Source organism: Protobothrops mucrosquamatus, unplaced genomic scaffold, assembly GCF_001527695.2.
Source record: "Protobothrops mucrosquamatus isolate PMUCROS unplaced genomic scaffold, P.Mucros_1.0 scaffold682, whole genome shotgun sequence".
Taxonomy (NCBI): domain Eukaryota; kingdom Metazoa; phylum Chordata; class Lepidosauria; order Squamata; family Viperidae; genus Protobothrops; species Protobothrops mucrosquamatus.
In genome coordinates this window covers 485192-504108 of record NW_015386969.1, presented here as the reverse complement: position 1 = coordinate 504108, position 18917 = coordinate 485192, and the positions used below count along the sequence as shown (strand labels likewise).

The 18917-nt window shown below is 39.5% G+C and overlaps 1 protein-coding gene across 2 annotated transcripts in view; it reads left to right on the top strand.

The window, feature by feature from the left end:
• The first annotated feature begins 3608 nt into the window (after nucleotides 1-3608).
• UBE2V1 (ubiquitin conjugating enzyme E2 V1) overlaps nucleotides 3609-18917 on the top strand; it is a 44635-nt gene continuing 29326 nt past the window's right edge. Inside the window, exon 1 of one of the 2 annotated variants that reach the window (XM_015818122.1) lies at nucleotides 3609-3669. In XM_015818122.1, the coding sequence (XP_015673608.1) occupies nucleotides 3648-3669 (22 nt within the window). In that variant the 5' untranslated portion in view covers nucleotides 3609-3647. Of the gene's footprint in view, nucleotides 3670-7263; nucleotides 7390-18917 lie in introns of those variants that run through there. The other variant, XM_015818123.1, reaches the window with a different exon arrangement.

Below are 18917 nucleotides of genomic sequence, written 5' to 3'. Positions count from 1 at the left end.
CTCTGTGGGCACAGGCCATGCCCTGGAGATGACGGCCGTCCCTCTTCAACCAGACGCCCGCTAACTCGCCGAGGTCCCACATGGCCGGATGCATCCCAGCACCCATGTGCTCGCTGGCCTCTGTGTGCAGGGGTCGATGGTGTCAGGCAGCAGCTGCCCCTGCCCCTGGCACACCTTGCCCTGTGACAATGGCACCCCCATCCTGCCTCGCCTCACCCCGCAGGACGAGCCTTCTGCCCACCGCCCCACCTGGCAGAGAACCCTTGGATCTCCCCCAACCTTGCCCGGCCCCCAGAGGCGTCCCTCCCCATGAGCAACATCGAGGTGATCACGGCCACCTTGGCCACTCCCACCCAATCTGCCATGACCACCATAGCTACACCCACCCAGTGGGCCACGCCCACCTGGCACCCAGCGATAAATAAATGGGTTGTGGGTTGCAGTTTGGGCACTTGGTCTCTAAAAGGTTCGCCATCTCTGCTCTAAGGACTAAGAGCTGTTGAAGAACAATTAAAGAGAATGAAAACTAAATCTAGTGAAGAAGGCTTGAAGGAGCTAGACATGCTTTGCCTTTGAAAAAAATAAAGTGGAAATCTGATAGTCTTCTTCAAATATCTGAAATGAAGTTATACAGAAGAGGGTGAAGATCTATTTTCTATCATTCCTGAATTTATCTATTTACTAAAGAACATTAGATGTATGTCCAGTTCACACACATTGATTCCAGGCAGCTTACAACATTAAAAATCCACAGTATAAACTCCAAATAACCTCACCCTCTCATTGCAGCAACAAACACAAACCAGCCATTTGATCAGCTCCATATAAATCTGGGATCCCGAGGTCTGCTGACAGAACGACATTTTCAGGGTTTTCCAGAAAAGTATCAAGGTGGGAACCAATCCTTTTTCCTCGAATGCAGCACACAAAATAATGGATTTGGATTCCAGTAAGGCAGATTCCAGCTGAATGTGTGTTAAAAACTTTCTTAACAGGAAGAGCAGCTAGCAATGGAATCAGTGATTTATAGAAGTGGAATTGATCTCTTCATTGGCTGTGGTAAAGTGGATATCAATAATCTGTCAGGGATATTTTAATTTGAATTCCTGAGGAAAACAGGAAGTCAAAATTCTAGCTTTCCCACTGAGGTTTTAACACAAGTGCAACCATAGCATGTGAACTGCTGCAGTTATAATATATATGGGTTGTTCTATGTCAGTAATTTTCTGACGTTCAGAATTAATTCTCCCTAGAGGGTTTCAGTAAGGATGGTGGTTTACATTCCTTCCCCAGTGATATTACAGAAGGGCCAAATAGTCCAAAGATGGGGAAGTATGATCAGAAATTTTCAACCTCCCAGTTTTGCACTGGGACTACAGCAGGACTTCAGCAAACACCCTCTGAGATTCCATGATTTCTGCTAGAACAGCGGTTCCCAACCTTTTCTATGCCCTGCACTCCTAGAACACTTTTTGATATATTCTCGCACCCTTTACAAAAGTAATAAACTTACTTAAACAAATTTTGAATGACGTGAACATAAAAAATAATTTTGAAACTTCTAAACCCAAGTTTTCGCACTCCCTGGAATATCGTCTTGTACCCCCAGGGGGAGCGAGCACCCCCGGTTGGGAACCTCTGTGCTAGAACATACAAATCCCAGTTTAATTTGTATTGATGGTTTGGAACCGTATTCACTGGGAAAGTGGACAGTTTCCATAGGAATCAAGCAGCATCTTTTCTTTGTATACATCATTTTTTCTCAACCATGGTATCCTCAAGATGTGTGAATTTCAACCACTGAAGTCCACATACCTTCAAGCTGCTAGGCTGATAGCACTGGTATATACCATTAGTAGATTTTATTGTCTTCTTAGAGCTCTCTTCCCTTGGCTATTTTGGCCAGATGTTGTAAAATATATATTTCCAGAGCCTTTTAACATTCTGAGTAGTGCCAGGTTTATTTGAACTCAACCTGCTCCGTTCTTCTGATCTAAAAAGACTTTCCGACTGAGGTCAACTCCTGGTAATAACACAGACACAGTCATGTAATTTTGGTAGCAACAGTGTGAAAGTGGTTTGCCTTTCTACAGGATGTTTTTCTAACCTAGTCTGGGAAAACCTACCCACATAGATTTTCTACCTAACTAGTTTTCAAACTAAACAGTTCTGATTTACTTAGGCCTTTTTCTTTTTATTTGGAGATTAGCCAAGATCAACTAGGCACAGCCACCCAGAGTGAACCTTCCTATCTACATCATAGCAATTTTGAGAAGGGGGCTTCATTTAAGTCAACGCACCCATTGTGGAAGTATGTGGAGAATCCTTAAATAACCTCTGAATTTCTGTTTTAATGGGTCAGTTTTACTTGAATACAGAAAATTATTAATCCTGGTGATTAGGTTTTGAATGGAGATTTGGAACAGTGTTTAAAGACATCCAGCCAGAAACCCAGAGATGATGAGTCTAATCCTACCTTAGGCACAAAGCCGGCTGGACGACCTTGGGGCAGTCCCCCTCTTTCAGCCTTAGAAGGAAAAAGAAGGCAAAGGCAAATCGTTTTAAAAAGTTCCAAGAAAATTGAAGATTTGTCCATGTAGTCACCAGCAGTCAATACTGATTCGAAGGCACAAAATTATTTTCAAGGAAGGGGTCCCACTGCAACGGTCCTGTGGTCATAAATGGTCATAAATCACTGCTATTGTAACTTTGGACGGTCACTAAACTGTTGTCAATGGAGGACTGCCTGTATTTCTCAACCTCAGAGGCTTTAGGTTTAGCATGTGTAAACTTCAACTCCCAGAATTTCTCAGGAGGCATGCCTGGCTGGAGGATTCTGACAGCTGAAGTCAAACATCTTAAAAAATTGTAAGATTGAGGAGACACTGGTCTTTTGTAACATACTTACTAGATTTCTCAAATATGAGAATTTTGAAACCATTGTTTTACTTACGATCCAAACTTCATGTCCTTCAAATGCGATGGACCACCTTCCTTATTATCCACAATCAACCTAACACCAAACTGCCGCATTCTACAGAAAATACGTTTTCATGTTTTGTGTGCAGACATATCCAATATAAAACTGGCGATGAGGAGAGGGGCTAATTTCTGTGCAATAATAGGACAGGCATTTCGCATGAAACTACGTATTAGGCAAACCAACTAGAAATTAGGCTTTCAGGAAGGAAAGTCTTATATTGGCTATTAGGTCGCTTTCGTGCTTCCTGATTTATTATGCCAGCCTGGGCTCTACATCTCCGTAATTCAAGCTAGAGAGATTTACTCCGGCAGCAGTTTTTTCCACCAATCTTTTTTCTTCCAACACCCCACCCCCCTCAAAAATACCCTTCTGTAGCTGCTCCCAAATTTTAACTCCCTACAAGGGCTGATTAGAGAGTGAAACTTGCCCTCCCGGATGTGCTCGTTTCCAAATAGTATATTTGCACCAGAAAAACAAGCACCAACTCAGAAGCGGAGAGGCTTTGGTCTGGGTGGCCTGCGGCTGTCGCCTTTTCTTCCTGTCTTGCGCCCGCCCGCTCTCCGGCTGCCGCAGCCACTTGCCTTAGCCGCAGCAGCAATTCTCTTCCCGCGTTGAAGTGACGTGGGCGGTGGGGAGGGCGGCCTTGGAGCGACAGCGGCGCAAGATGGCGGCCACCACGGGCTCGGGTGAGCGGGGACCGGTAGTCCAGGCCAGCTTGGCCCGTGAGAGGAAGGCGCTCCTCGGCGGGGAGGGAAAGGGGGTTGGCAGCTCTGGCGGGGCTGGCTTCTCCTGGGAGAGGGGGACTCAGAAGGCGTCCCCGCGGGCTCCCAACCAGCCGGGCTCGCCGGCTGGGTGTGTCTGGGGCCCGAGGGTCATGCTGCCGTATATGGGCTGGAACCCATCTAGGCGACCGGCAGGGTGCTAGCAAGGAGAGACAAGGAAGTATTGAATCTTTACCTCCATCTAGTGGCCGGCCGTGTTTTGACAGCCCAGGCGCGGGAGCCGTAGCGAGGGGCGGTGGCCTGGGGAGTCAGTATCCCCGAGGAATGGGTGAAGGGGCGATTTGGTTGAGGCTGGGCTAGAAGGGGGCGAGCAGCCTGTTGGTGTGGCAGGAGAGCCCATGGTGGGGGGGAGATGGAAGGGAAGGGAGAGGGACTGTTGGTAAAGGAACGATCAGAGGTGGAGAGAGTCTAAGGCAGGGGTAGTCAACCTTGGCTCTTTTATGACTCGTGGACTTCAACTCCCAGAATTCCTGAGCCAGCTAAGCTGGCTCAGGAATTCTGGGAATTGAAGTCCACGAGTCATAAAAGAGCCAAGGTTGACTACCCCTGGTCTAAGGAAACCTTCTAGGGAGACTTGACAGGTTCCTTTAGGTGTAGAGCTGGTGGGTTTCAACTCCCATCATCCCCTGCTATATGGATGATGGGAATTGGAGCTTGCCCATTTTACACCAGAAATTAGAAAAAGCAAATGGTTGGGATGCGGGAGGAAATGTATATAATAACTCTGGCAGCTTTTTGGAACTTCCACGTTCAGAAGCAGTGCATCTTGAAGGGTGGAGGATAAGGCCCAGATAATTGCCAGAGGGCTGTTTGCCTTCTGTGCCTTTTGATCATTGAACCCTGAGTTGCATATATTCTCCACTGACATTACTTGAATGGTTTTTGAAGTTCAAGTCCTAATTGAAGGTATAAGAACGTCCATTTAGGTAAACGTTTAGTAAGATCTTTGTAGGTTCCACTAGTAGGAAGTTACTTTTTATTGTGAGCCCAATACACTCTGTCATTCCCAGCATCATAGAATCTCAGTTACCCTGAGGTAAGATGGGCAGCCAATAAATTTTATAAATAAATCCTGAACGTTGTCCATGGGGTCGCGATGGGTCGGACACGACTTCGCAATTAACAACAACAACAACAACAATACCAAATATGATTGGGGGTGTGTGGCTGAAGGCTAAAACATATGAAGAATAATTGCAGGAATTGGGTATGTAGTCTAGTGAAAAGAACTATGGGCGACATGATAGCAATGTTCCAATATTTGAAGGGCTGCCACAAAGAAGAGGGGGTCAACCTATTCTCCAAAGCACCTGAAAGCAAGACAAGCAATGGATGGAAAGTGAACAAAGAGAGAAGCAACCTAGAACTAAGGAGAAATTTCCTGACAGTAAGAACAATCAACCAGTGGAACAGCTTGCCTTCAGAAGTTGTGGGTGCTCCAACACTGGAGGCTTTTAAGAAGGGATTGGACAACCATTTGTCTAAAATAGTATAGGGTCTCCTGCTTAAGCAGGGGGTTGGGTTAGAAGACCTCCAAGATCCTTTCAAACTCGTTATTCTGTATTTTGCAAAAGTGATGATTCCCTAAAACAATCCAATGTTTTAGACGTGAATTATACATGTTTGTTATTTGACAGATCTATGATTGAAGAGATGATTGCTGAGGGAACCTTGTAGCTGGATAGGATTTCGACCTTGGTTGTCTGTGTTCAAGCCAAGTTTTTAAATACTACTGTTTGCTTTCAGTTGGTTTTAAGAAGACTGTTCAGTCTTTGCTGGCTTGTTGTAAGCAACAGAGATTATGAGGACAATCTGGAGACTGTTGAGGTGTTTACAGACAAGATTTCTATTCTGCAACTGCTTATTACCATTCACTGAATTTGATGAGAGTTCAAATAACATTATATTCCAATTATAACTTGTGACTTCCCCATAGCTTTTCCTGTCTCGGTTTATTATCAGAGAAAATGTAGAGAAAAAGAAGAAGTAGCTAACTGATATATTTTGCATATAAGCCACATGGTGGGGTGGTTCCTAGCTTGATTAGGAAAGGATTGTCTCTGGGGAAAGTAATTGCTCAGGTGGGTAGATACTACTGGTAACAAATTTATTTGTGTAGAAATTTTTTCCCAATTCAAAATTTTCCAGGAAACCTACATCTTTGTCTACAGCACAAAGTTGTAAACATTATTGCCAGAAGTTGTAGTGATGGCTTAAAAGGATATTAGGCAAATAAATGGAGGAAATTGTCCAGTATGTCTGGAGATTCGGATTTGGACAGCATTGATGTAGATCACATGATATTCTTAATAATTCTTAATAGGGTCTCAATGAGTTAATAATGGGTTCAGAAAGGGCTGATGCCAAATAAAATGTTGAAAAACTTGTTCTACATAATACTTCATAAGAGTGAGTAACAATTTTTTTTTTTGCCAAATTAAAAGCTTCCATCCCTAAAATGGAATTTCCTTTCTGTTGAAAAAGTGACCAAAGAGGTTTGGGTGTTGAGAGCTCTCTATGGAGATAATTGTTTCAAATGAGAGGGTAAAGAATAAATATATTTCTAAAGCAAACATTTTTAGTAAAAAAGCATTCTGTGGCAACCCAATATCTTTGTCCTGATGTCTATATAAGTGAAGTGATAAGAAATGCTAACATATTAATTATGCAGTCCTATGAATGTTGATTCATAAATCCTATTTATTGACAATTATTTTTGTGAAAGTTCACAATGACTCCAGCCTAATAAAGACATCCTTTATTCATCAACATTAATATAGATAACTGGCTTCTATGAGATTAGACTACTGTACTTGTCCATTTAGGTTAAGATTAAATATTCTAATTAATTGATTGTCCTTAGAGTCTAAAGTGTTTATTTACTATCTGATCCAGCTGGAATCTCTCTGTACAAGAAAGGTGCCAAATCACCAAGCTGTAATTTATCCAGTAGCTTGCCTATGCTGGGGCAGTAGAGGAAAGAAGCATCTTTTAGGGTAGGAATCTGATCTACTGTATCTTTAGAGGAAGTAGCTATTTCTTGGTCTTCATTTTGGAGAAAATGATTGGTCATAGACTGAAACACATCACATAAATTGGAAGAGAAAGAATATCTAGGTCACATTTGCTAATGATATGCATGTACCCAGTAGAACAGGTAACAAATCTTTCACTTGAGTTCATAAAAATTATTCTCTTTCCTGCATTTTAGTTTTCAGTTTGAAATTTATATAGAAGAAATTAAGTCTAACTGGTAATTATTTTGGTTTATAAAACTGCTCTTTATAGTCTATTTAGTGATAATTTTAAATAAAAATCAAAAGATAAGTACATTGCATTTAATGCTGATTTAACCGCTTTGTTGTCAAAGCAGTTTTGGGCCACTTTAGATTTTCTTTTCCCCCTGACATGAAGGAAATCAAGAATTGTCTCATCCTGTATTTTGATAGTGGTAATGGGGTGATGCCTGACATCTTTGTTATTTGATTGTATTTATAGTGGACCTGTTGAACAATACAGCAAAGACCAATCTGGATATCAGTGAACATTCCTGCTTCCAACTATTGGCTTACCTTGTCCCCAACAACCCAGCCAGAAAATAGTCATCCATGGTTTGGTTTAAATGTAATGTGTCTGATTGAAGCTGACCAATTGATTTGATATAGCTATCTTTGCATTGCTTGTATCTGATAAGTCATGCTTAGGATGTATGTTATCCAAATGCATGAAGTTTTTAATTCGTTTCAAAATCATTTTGTTATATCACTGAATGTAATGTATTCCTGAACACAACCAAAATGGTTGTTCTTTAGTTTTACAATAAAATACTATTCTTCAGAGTTCACTAGAATAGTATGTTCAAATGCTTCTTTGGCTTATGCACTACTCTGAAGTTGTATTTGCACACTGTTTGATAATCCAAAACCCCACTGACAAAGGAAGTAGCATACCATCCTAAACCTGTATGAACTTGTCTGAATGCTAAGATTAGCTTTGGAAGCCTTCTCTCATGTGCCTGCCAATTAGATCTGTCAGATGAGTAGGGACAAAAGACAGGATCTGCCATCCCCTTAATTTGTTCTCAATCCTTGGAGGTTTTATTCCACTGTTTTCTCTGTTATATTTTAACACTTAATTATTATTTTTATTTGTATCATGTTTTTAGTTTGTTGTATTCTATACTTTTATTTTGTAAACTGCTTTGAGAATATTATCTTTTAAAAGGGTATAAAATTGTAATTATAATAAAGTTACATGATCGTATAGATATTTATTACATTTGCATCTTCTTTTCATGGATTTAATTCCTTCTATCATAATTCTTGAGAAAGAGATAAAATGAGATGCTGTTAATGGCCAAAGATATGCTGTTTTTTTAAATTCAGATCCAGCATTTTAACCACTGTATCACATTGTTTCTCAGGTTTCCCTGTCTGAGCAGATAATTCTGTTCAACAAAAATATATAGCAGCAATAGCAACAATTTTTGAATTAGGAAATGAAAAATTTTAAGTTAATTCATAATACTACTGTTGTTAGTATCAGCATTCTTTTTAGAAGTTTGGAAGTAGTTCCATTGTTCTGGTCAGATGTCCTGCTTGGAAGTTGTATTTTAGAAATCTTTCTACAAACCTACTGTTTCAACAGCCACATTTGAAACACTGAGATCTTTATTTTCGACCTTTGTACCAGCATATTGGACTTTGTTCTTGATACAACAACTTTGCATTACTGGCCTAAAGCTATAAGATGTGGCAGTGCTCTATACACTATCTTGGATACTGATTTATGATGCAGAAAGACTTGAGTTTGGTCTGTTTCATAAAATATTCTGATATGGGAATCCCTTCCATCTTGTGAAGGGTTGATTGATTAATTGATTACGTGCAATCAAGTAGGGATCAACTCTTAGAAATCCATAGATAGATTTTCTCTATGGCAGTCTGTCCCTGACCTAGTCCTCTATTGCTTCCAGCTGCGCACCCATTGCCAGTGTAACTGAGTCCACCTACCTTATTGCTGGTTTTCCTTCTTCTTTCTCATTCCACTTTTCCCAGCATTTGAGGCTTCTATAGGGAGCTCCAGGCCTTTGGATAATGGGTAATTTTATCCTGGTCATTTGTGCCTTGAGTGGGAACTCTGGGTCCATTTGTTTGATGATTTGTTGGGTTTTGTTTGTTTTTGGTTTGTTTGTTTTGGGGTTTTTTTTTTTTGGCTTTTCACAGTTTTCTCAGGAATTTTCTTCAACACCAAAGCATCAAGATTCTTCATATCTTGCTTCTTCAAAGCTAATTTTTATTTACACCGATTATCACAGGAAACACCATGGCTTGCACAATTCTGATCTCTTTAGATATAGATATTATAGAATCTGAATATATTTTCCAAGGTCTTCATGGCTGCTCTACGAAGTTCTAGCCTGCAATGTATTTCTTGATGTATTTAATGTTGATGGTTGATCATAAAAGGCAGAAAGTATCCATCTTCATTACCAATTCTAAGACTGGTTGTTCTACCTGTTGTCATTTAGTCTTCTTTATATTTAATCTTAGTCACATTTATTCACTGTGATCCTTGACTTTCATTAATAGAGCTTGCAGATCCTATGCATTTTCAGCTATCAGAGTAGTACAGCTTATTAATGTTTATTCCTTCAATTTAAAAACCCTACAGGTAAACCTAAAAATACAGCCATTCATTTGGCTACTGTTTGAAGTTACAGTGCATTGAAAAAAGTGGCTTAAAAAGTGTAAGGATCCTTAAAAGGTATAAGGATCTATTGCAATGTTTCTCAACCTTAGCGATTTTCAGATATGCAGACTTCCAGCGCCTAGAATTCCCCCAGCCATCCAGCCAGCTGGGGAATTCTGGGAGTTGAAGTCCGCACATCTGAAAGTTGCTAAGGTTGAGAAACACTGCAATAGATCCTTACATTTAGGACTCTTGCAGCATTCCCAGTGTCACCTGATCAGCGTTCAGGCACTTGGCAACCAGCATGTATTTCTGACAGTTCCTTCCTTTACTTAACTGCAGTGATTCACTTAACAACCATGGCAAAAAGGTTGTAAAATCAGGCATGATTCACTTAACAACAGCCTTGCTTAGCAATAGGAATTCTGGTCGTAATTGTAGTCTTAAGTCGAGGACTACCTATTTTTTTTTTCAAATTTTACTTCCATTAATACATATTCAGCATATAGTTTGAATAAATAAGAGGAGAGCACACGGCCTTGTCCCACTCCTGTGCCATCCCAGAGCTAATCTGTTTTGTCATGCTCTGTCCTCCTATGGATTTCTGACCAGCATATAGGTTTTGCATGAGAACAGTGAAATATTCTGAATTTTTCTAAAGGACATTCCACAATTTGACATCATCAACACAAACCAAAGCCTTTCTATAATCAACAAAATATTTATTTGACCTTTTTTTTGTATTCTTGACTTTTTCAATTATCCAGGGTGTATCAGCAATAATGTCTCATGTTCTTTGGTCTTTTCTAAAACCAGATTAAATGCCTGGTTTCTCTTTTTCCACATGGGCCTCTAATGTGTGTTGGATGATCCTAAGCTTTATTTTGCCAGCATGTGAAGCATACCCTGTTGTGTCTCTTTTTTTGGTATTGGGATGTAAATTGACTTTTTCCAATTGGCTGGCCACTGTCTTGTTCTACAGATTTGGTGGCATAGCTTCGTTAGGACCTTTATTGATTCTTCTATTGCTTGCTACATTTCTTTGGGTATTCCATCAGTTCCTGTAGCCTTCTTACTTGATAATAACCAGAGTGCTGATCTAATTTTATCTTTTAGTATTAGAAGTTCTTGTAAGTAGGGAATATCTTTTAAGGTATTTTGGATGTTGACATCTTTATAGTATTTCAGAATACTCCATCCATCTTTGATCTGTTTTGAATTAGATACTCTGTCCATTGGTGTCCATACCAATTCAAAAATGGAATTTCCTTCTGAATTCACAGATCTTTCAGAAAATTTTCTTTGTTTTTCCATATCTGTTTCCATTTTCAGTGTCTTTACAGATTTTGTTGCAATAATATACTTGATTCTTGTCCTTTGTCACAGCTTTCTGGAACTCTTTTTCAGTTCCTTTTCGAAATTTTTGTCTTTCTCTTTTCTTCTTGGCAATTTCCACAGTTTATTTTGATACCCAGATTGTTTTCTTCTGCTTTTGGGTTTTTGGCATTCTATTTCCATATTAATCTTTAACAACTTCTTTAAGTTCATTCCACACTTCCTGTGATTCTCTACTAATTAAATTCAAGACTTCAAAGTGCTCCCTGGTGTTCTTTTAAAAATGGTGGATATATGCTCAAGATCATGTTGTGGAAACTGGTTGGCTTTCTTCTTTAACTTAACTGGAACTGGCACATAACAAGTTAATGATCTGTTCCACAGTCAGCACCTGGCTATGTCTTTGATGCTGTAGATGAGCTTCTTTAGTAATAATGTTGTCTGATTTCTGTGTACTCCATCTGGTGATGTCCATGCATACAGATAGATCATTTTGGTTGTTTGACTACAGAGCTAGCTATGAAAAAAACGTAACAGGAGTTATGAAATAAAGAAGTCATTCTGCTTCATTTCAGGTTCCTAAGCCAATTCAATCCATCTATAATATTTTCAGCTGCTGATTTGCAGTTTCAATTTGAGGGGAACAATAAGGCAAATTATTGTTTAGTCACAACTGAGACCAGCAACTTGGTTGTTAAGGGACAGAGCGCTCACTAGGTGAAACTATGATTGTGCTTATGATCACACTTCAGCTTCCCTTCACTGACTTGTGAAGGCCGTGAATGCCAGGCTTGGTCACGAGGTTACTTTTCATTCCCATTGTAACTGCAGTTGCTATCCAAAGCAGTTGCTAAACAAGGATTACCTGTACCATTTAGGAATTCCTTTAAGAGCCTATGCTGAGAGGAGCTATAGACACCGTTATCAACATTTTTCAAACAAACATCTATCTTGCTATATCAGTCTCTGCATATTAAAATGGTATGGATAGAGAGTTGTAGAGCACACCTGATTGCTAGTTTCTCTGGTTAGATTAGAAACATAAAAAACTGACTGCAGGAAAAAAAACCCTAATGGTCCATCGAGTCTGCCCTTTTTTGTTTCTTTTTAAATATTTTTATTATTTTCATATTTTATTTCAATTTTATTTTATTTTAATTTTTAATTTTTGACAGATATTGTTTGTTGCGCAGTTTTTTTCTTACAATGGTAAAAATAGGGATCCATTCTTTTCAGGGATTTTTTTATATAAAAGAATAATTTCTACAATGATGTAGATACTTATTCTATTCGCAGTTAGAAAATAAATAATAGTGAGCAGGCTAACAGTCTCGGAGTTAATTACCACAAGTTAATTGTGGATTTCTGACGATCACTCAGATTAAGATGTGGGTGTTCTATTATCCTTTGTCATAATTTTCATTTTGTTTTACTTTTGTTTTGCTTTCCCTCCTTTCTGCGTTATACAAAGCCCAGGACAGGTGTAATGTAAAGTCCCCTTTTGTTTCTTTTGCTGTCTCTTTGTTGGAACAGCAAATGTCAAACATTGTAGCAGCAATAGATCTGTGGTCAAATCACTGACATTTTTCAGCTAGTTTGTTTATTCTGCTTGAAACCACATAGTAAAGTATTGCTGATGCAGGCTTAGTAAAGAACAGAATTTAGAATCACTTCTTACAGTAAGCTGGAGATCTCTGCTAGACTGTTGCTTTCTTATGCAGATAACTGATTGATCATTGCTGTCAACAGGAGGGAATGCACATTATAAATTATTCTGTGATGTTGTGGAAGGTAGGGAGAAAGAAAAACATATTCTGTCCCCTGAATTACTTTCAGGATTAAACTTAATAGAAGAATGCTTAATGCTTTGGTTTAGTCCATATTTGGAAATGAATACCCGATGTGTATCTTCTACATTAATTATACAAATTAGAATTCTTCCAGTTCTCCATTTCTCTGAATCTGGCAATTAGAAATCGAAAAATGAACATTTTATGATAAAATAGACAGAAAATATTTTGTCATAAGCTTGTATAAAATTGTATTATATGAAAATATTATAAATGTTATATAGTTTTTTTAAATGTAGTTTATGGAAGTAGATTGAGTGGTTTTCAGAATCGGCAGATGTTAAATCAATAGATGCCAAAAATGTTCTAGTACGTTTTTCATTTAAATTATGTTTTTATTATACAATATTTGTAACATTTGGCTATTACTTTCAAGATTCCATTTATTGATCACGATAAAACTGCTTAGTGTTTATCAAATTGATTTGTTCGGAATGCCTTTGGATGGAAAATTTTAGTGCATGATCAGTAACGCTGAGTAATGTTTTGGTTGGAAAGGCAAAAAGTGCTTCAGAGCACACTGGGGCACTTATTTTGCACCTATCCACAACTACTTAAAGCAGCCATGCTTTGTCCAGGGACCACCATAGCTCTCTCCACAGTTGCTGCGTGATTGCAGGGAGAGAAAACCACATAGGGTATAAGGAGTGACACAGCTTCCTGCCCTTGGCACATATCTGAAACGCTTTTTTGCCTTTGTATCTGAAGTGCTACATAGCCCTATTAACCAGCTTTTTACTGCAATATGCTCTTAATGCAGTGGTTCTCAACAAACCAAAGAAAAATAATGCAAAAGAAAAGAGTACAAGCACATAAAGAGGCTCTACAACAGTGGTTCTCAACCTGTGGGTCGGGACCCCATTTGGGGTCGATCGACCATTTCACGGGGGTCGCCAAGCAAGGCTGTCCGCCATTTTTTTGTCCGCCATTTTTTTTTGTCCATTTTTTTTCCCTTTTCCGGCGGGTGCCTTACCTCCCTTGGGCTGGGCCAGCTGGTGGTCGGCCTGCTCCGTCTCTGCCGCTTGCCAGCTACGCCTCGGCCAGCGCAGGGGGCGGAACCATGCATGCGTGGTGCTCCCGGGCAGGGAAAGTCCTCGACTTACGACTGGTTGGGTAGTCCTCGACTTACAACCGGTTTAGTCCTCGACTTACGACCGGTTTAGTCCTCGATCTACGACCGGTTTAGTCCTCGACTTACGACCGGTTGGGGTTGCGGCATTAAAAAGGTTGAGAACCACTGTCTTAATGGATTGTATGAGTAGCATCATCAACTTCACTACTTGATATGGTCCTTTAGAAAGTGGAAGTAAACACTAGGCCAGGGGTAGGCAACCTTGGCTCTTTTATGACTCGTGGACTTCAACTTCCAGAATTCCTGAGCCAGCATGGCTGGCTGAGGAATTCTGGGAGTTGAAGTCCACGAGTCATAAAAGAGCCGAGGTTGCCTACCCCTGCGCTAGGCAAAAGCCAAATGCAGTTTGAGGTTCTAAGCTCATAGAATTCCTAGGTCACTTCCTATTCAGATCCAGGCCTACTTAGCTTCAACAAGGTAATTGAATCAAGTGCCCTCAGACATACAAACAAGGAAACTAAGCTAAATGATAAGCATCTTCAGGCAGCCTTCTCTCCATTTGTATAAGGAAAAAGACTGGACAATAAGGGTGGCCAAAATTGTAGATCTTGGATCATCTGTTTCTTGTTTTGAAAGGCTGCATAATCATTGCTTTGTTTCAAAAGCTTTGCTCCATTTGTCTGAGAAATGATAGAGGAATATTAAGAACCATAAGGAGTGTTTGGTGCCCACCAGATTTTATTCTGTTCTAATTCAGTGCTTTGAAAAAAGCCTAGTTTCATTTAAACTGAATTAGAAATTTGCCTCTCCAACCAAGGCATAAATATGATTTGTGTTGACTAGCATTGGAAAATTATTGAAGTCCATCACTCTTTTACTGTTTAACAGAACAGAGTGATATTTGCAAGCCCAGATTCTTCTTGAGTGACAAATCTTCCTCAGTTTTGAGGGGGGAAAAATATACAAGCACTAGAGCTAGGTTTCTTTAAATTCTTACTTTAATGAAAGTGCTTATAATTTTATTTATTTTAGGGGAAAAATAACTTTACTGATACGCATAATTGTTTTTATGATGACAAATTCTGGCAAGTTTCAGATGAATAGATGGAGATGGGTTTTGTGCAAAATGAATATTTATAACTTTGATGTAGTTTTAAAAAGCATTATTTCCTAACCCTTATTTACTGGGCAGTGTCTCTGAAAACTATAGGAATATATAAAAATCCTTTCATAGAAAATAGTGCAGAGATGCATTTCTGCCTTCAAAAGACACTGCATTTTCACTAGAGAAAAATTGTCTTGATGATTTATCTGGGAATTATGGAGCCTAAAATAGTGGATCAGAACTGGAGGCCATATCCTAGAGCAATAGTTCTCAACCTATGGTCCACGGGCCCCTGAGGGACCGCGATGTCATCACAGGGGATCCACAAAGTCTTGAAGAAATGTTATGACTTAAATCTTGAGTGAAGTCTTTATTTAGATCAGCAAACCTTGGCAAAGCAATACCCAAAGGATCAAACAGTTTGAATTTTATTGCCAACTTAACATTTATATTAGTAGAGCAGAATAAATAATAATAATAATAATAATAATAATAATAATAATAATAATAATAAAGTTGGAAGGGACCTTGGAGGTCATCTAGTCCAACCCTGGGCTCAGGCAGGAAACCCTATACTATTTCAGACAAATGGCTATCCAGTCTCTTCTTTAAAACTTCCAGTGTTGGAGCATTCACCGCTTCTGGAGGCAGGTTGTTCTACTGGTTAATTGTTCTAACTGTCAGGAAGTTTCTCCTTAGTTCTAGGTTGCTTCTCTCCTTGATTAGTTTCCATCCATTGCTTCTTGTCCTGCCTTCAGGTGCTTTGGAAAATAGCTTAACGCCCTCTTCTTTGTGGCAGCCCCTGAGATATTGGAACACTGCTATCATGTCCCCCCTCGTCCTTCTCTTCCTTAAACTAGACATACCCAATTCCAGCAACCATTCCTTACATGTTTTAGCCCCCAGTCCCCTAATCATCTTTGTTGGTCTTCTCTCTACTCTTTCTAGAGTCTCAACATCTTTTTTACATCGTGGTGACCAAAACTGGATGCAGTGTTCCAAGGCATTGTAAAGTGGTATTAATACTTCACGTGATCTTGATTCTATCCCTCTGTTAATGCAGCCTAGCACTGTTTTAGTCCAACTTTGGGCAGTGAGCAATTAAACATTAAATACTTAACTGCTTTGTAGACTTTTAATGTTGTAGTTAGGCCTATAACTCAAGCAGGCATGGCACTACCAAAATGTAAATTTGCACCTTTTTGTTGAAATAACAATCTTGCCAAGTTATATTCTGTTCCTATTAAAGTGTTCCAGTAAAGCATTAATATAGACATAAATCTTCTGCAAGTCAACTTCAAGATCCGTTCAGCCCTTGGGCAGTATGATAGCTTTTTTTTTTAATGTTGAGACAGGCGATTTTCTCTGGTTATTCTCAAGGATATGTCTTCTGATTTAATTTTGGATTCTTCCCTTTTCATGTATAGTCATGTTCTTAGCACACATAGCTTTCTGTTGCTTTTAAAGGACAAGATGGCTTTTGTTCCAGGTCCAACAAAGAAGAGATCTCCCAGATTTTATATCAAACCTTCCTAGAACTTTACCTTAGCCCTAATATTCCTATTACTGTGAAGCTAGGAAAAGAATAAGGGCATGCAAAAATACTTTATTTTGAACCATTTTAAATCTGAAATTTTGCAGAACTGTTATGAAATTATCGGTTTCAAACATTTGGAAGTGATTCACATTCAAGACAGCAGTTCTGCACTCAAAGTGTTTTATGACATTTTGTGCTAGAAACACTTCAAAACGAGATGTTTTGCACTCACCCAGAAACAAGACCTTACCTCTGTAATCAGGATAGGACTTTAAGGTACTTAAGAAGCAATTTATCATTACATTGTGGGAAAGGTTTTTCCCCACTTTTCTGGGGACAGGCCTATTAGCAGTAAGGACATAAAGAGAGGCCTGACGGATGAGATCCCTGACCTATGAATAGAATAGAATGGAATGGAATGGGAATAGAAATAAACCTTGGAGATTTTCTGGTCCACCCTCCTGCTCAGGCAGGAAACCTTACACCATTTCAGACAAATGGTTGTCCAATCTCTTATTTAAAACTTCCATTGTTGGGCCCTTCACAACTTCTGGATGCAAGTTGTTCCACTGATTAATTGTTCTGTCAGGAATTTCTCCTTAGTTCTAGGTTGCTTCTCTCCTTGGTTAGTTTCCATCTGTTGCTTTTTGTCCTGCCTTCAGGCGCTTTGGAGAATAGCTTGACTCCCTCTTCTTTGTGGCAGCCCCTGAGATATTGGAACACTGCTATTCTGTCACCACTAGTCCTTCTCTTCATTTTCATCTAATCCTGCACTATGTTCTTATAGTGGCCAATCAAGTGCAAAAGGAAGCCATCTAGTTTCCCTGCATCACACTTATTCGCAAACTAATAGCTACTGATTTTTATCACTTTTAAGAATGACTCTTAACTAGTTGCATCTATGAATTCAGTCATTAGATAAGATGTAGGAAATGTTTTTGTCAAGAGCTGTCATTCAAATTAATTACAGTCAATGAAATGCAAGTTTAAAAAAATATACAAAAGCAATGACCAAATACTGGTAATCCTCGACTTACAACAGTTCATCTAGTGACCATTCAAAGTTACAACAGCACTGAAAAAAGTGACATGACAATTTTTCACACTTATGACCGTTGTAGCATTCCCATGGTCATGTGATTTACATTTGGATGCTTGACAGATGGTTCATATTTATGATGGTTGCAATGTCCCAGACTCATGTTGTTACCTTCCGACAAGCAGTCAATGGGGAAGCCAGATTCACTTAACAACCATGTTACTTCCTGCCTGAGCAGGGGGTTGGACTACATGACCTCCAAGGTACCTTCCAACTCCATCATCATCATCATCATCATTATTATTATTTAACAACTGCAGTGATTCACTTAACAAATGTGGCAAGAAAAGTCATAAAATGGGACAAAACTCACTTAACAAATTTCTCATTTAATAAATTCTGGACTCAATTGTGGGTCATAAGATGAGGATTATCTGTACCAAAAAGCAGTGTAACACTAATATAAAATATAAGAAATTACCTGGAGAAAGGAAAAAATTAAACAAGTTACAATAAAATGTTCTTATTATAATATATATTTAATAGCAATAACAAGGATTAATTAAAAGAGGCAGTTTGGTATACTGGTTAAGGTGCTGGCTTAGAAACCAGGAGACTGTGAGTTCTAGTCCCACCTTAGGCATGAGCACTGGCTGAGTTACTGTAGGCCAGTCGCTCACTCTAAGCCCATGGCATCAGGCTTGGGCTACAAGCGATCAATTCCTGCCACAACCAATGGATCAGCACTTGGTTGATCTGAAAAAAAAAGCAGAGCCTGCACCTACTGGAAAAGACTTGTTGTTAGTTGCGAAGTCGTGTCCGACCCATCGCGACCCCATGGACAACGTTCCTCCAGGCTTTCCTGTCCTCTACCATCTTCTGGAGTCCATTTAAGCTCACGCCTACTGCTTCAGTGACTCCATCCAGCCACCTCATTCTCTGTCGTCCCATTCTTCTATTGCCCTCAATCTTTCCCAGCATTAGGCTCTTCTCCAGTGAGTCTAGAAAAGACTAGAAAGGAGAAAAAATACTACTATAAATTAAAAAAGAAATAAAGTTGATGTAATCACTCCAAGATTAGGACATTTTATGCTTTTTTATGGAAATCACTGCAGATAGATACTTAGCACCTTGGTGATTATAGGCATCTGATCTGCAAATGGGAAACAAACCACCTTTCCCCTCAAAACAGATTTAGTTTTTGTTAGCGGGTAGGGTAAAGGTATGTCTGCGTGTAAATTGACATAGAAAGCAGCAGAACAATACATGTGATAAGGTCTCAGATTCATTCTGACCACAAGGACACCACCTCTCGGTAAATTGGGTTCTCCAGTACAGGAGATGGAGAATCCACCGGTGGGTTTCCATTGGATGCCTGCTCCTGAGACCAAGTAGCCAAAACTTGACACGCCCCCTGTTGCTGTGAGACCCAGTCTTATCTTGGTCTCAAGCTCTTGCAGACGTCTCAAGGTTTGGCTCTCAGGATTAGAAAGATTAGATCATTACAGGTTGGAGACCCACTG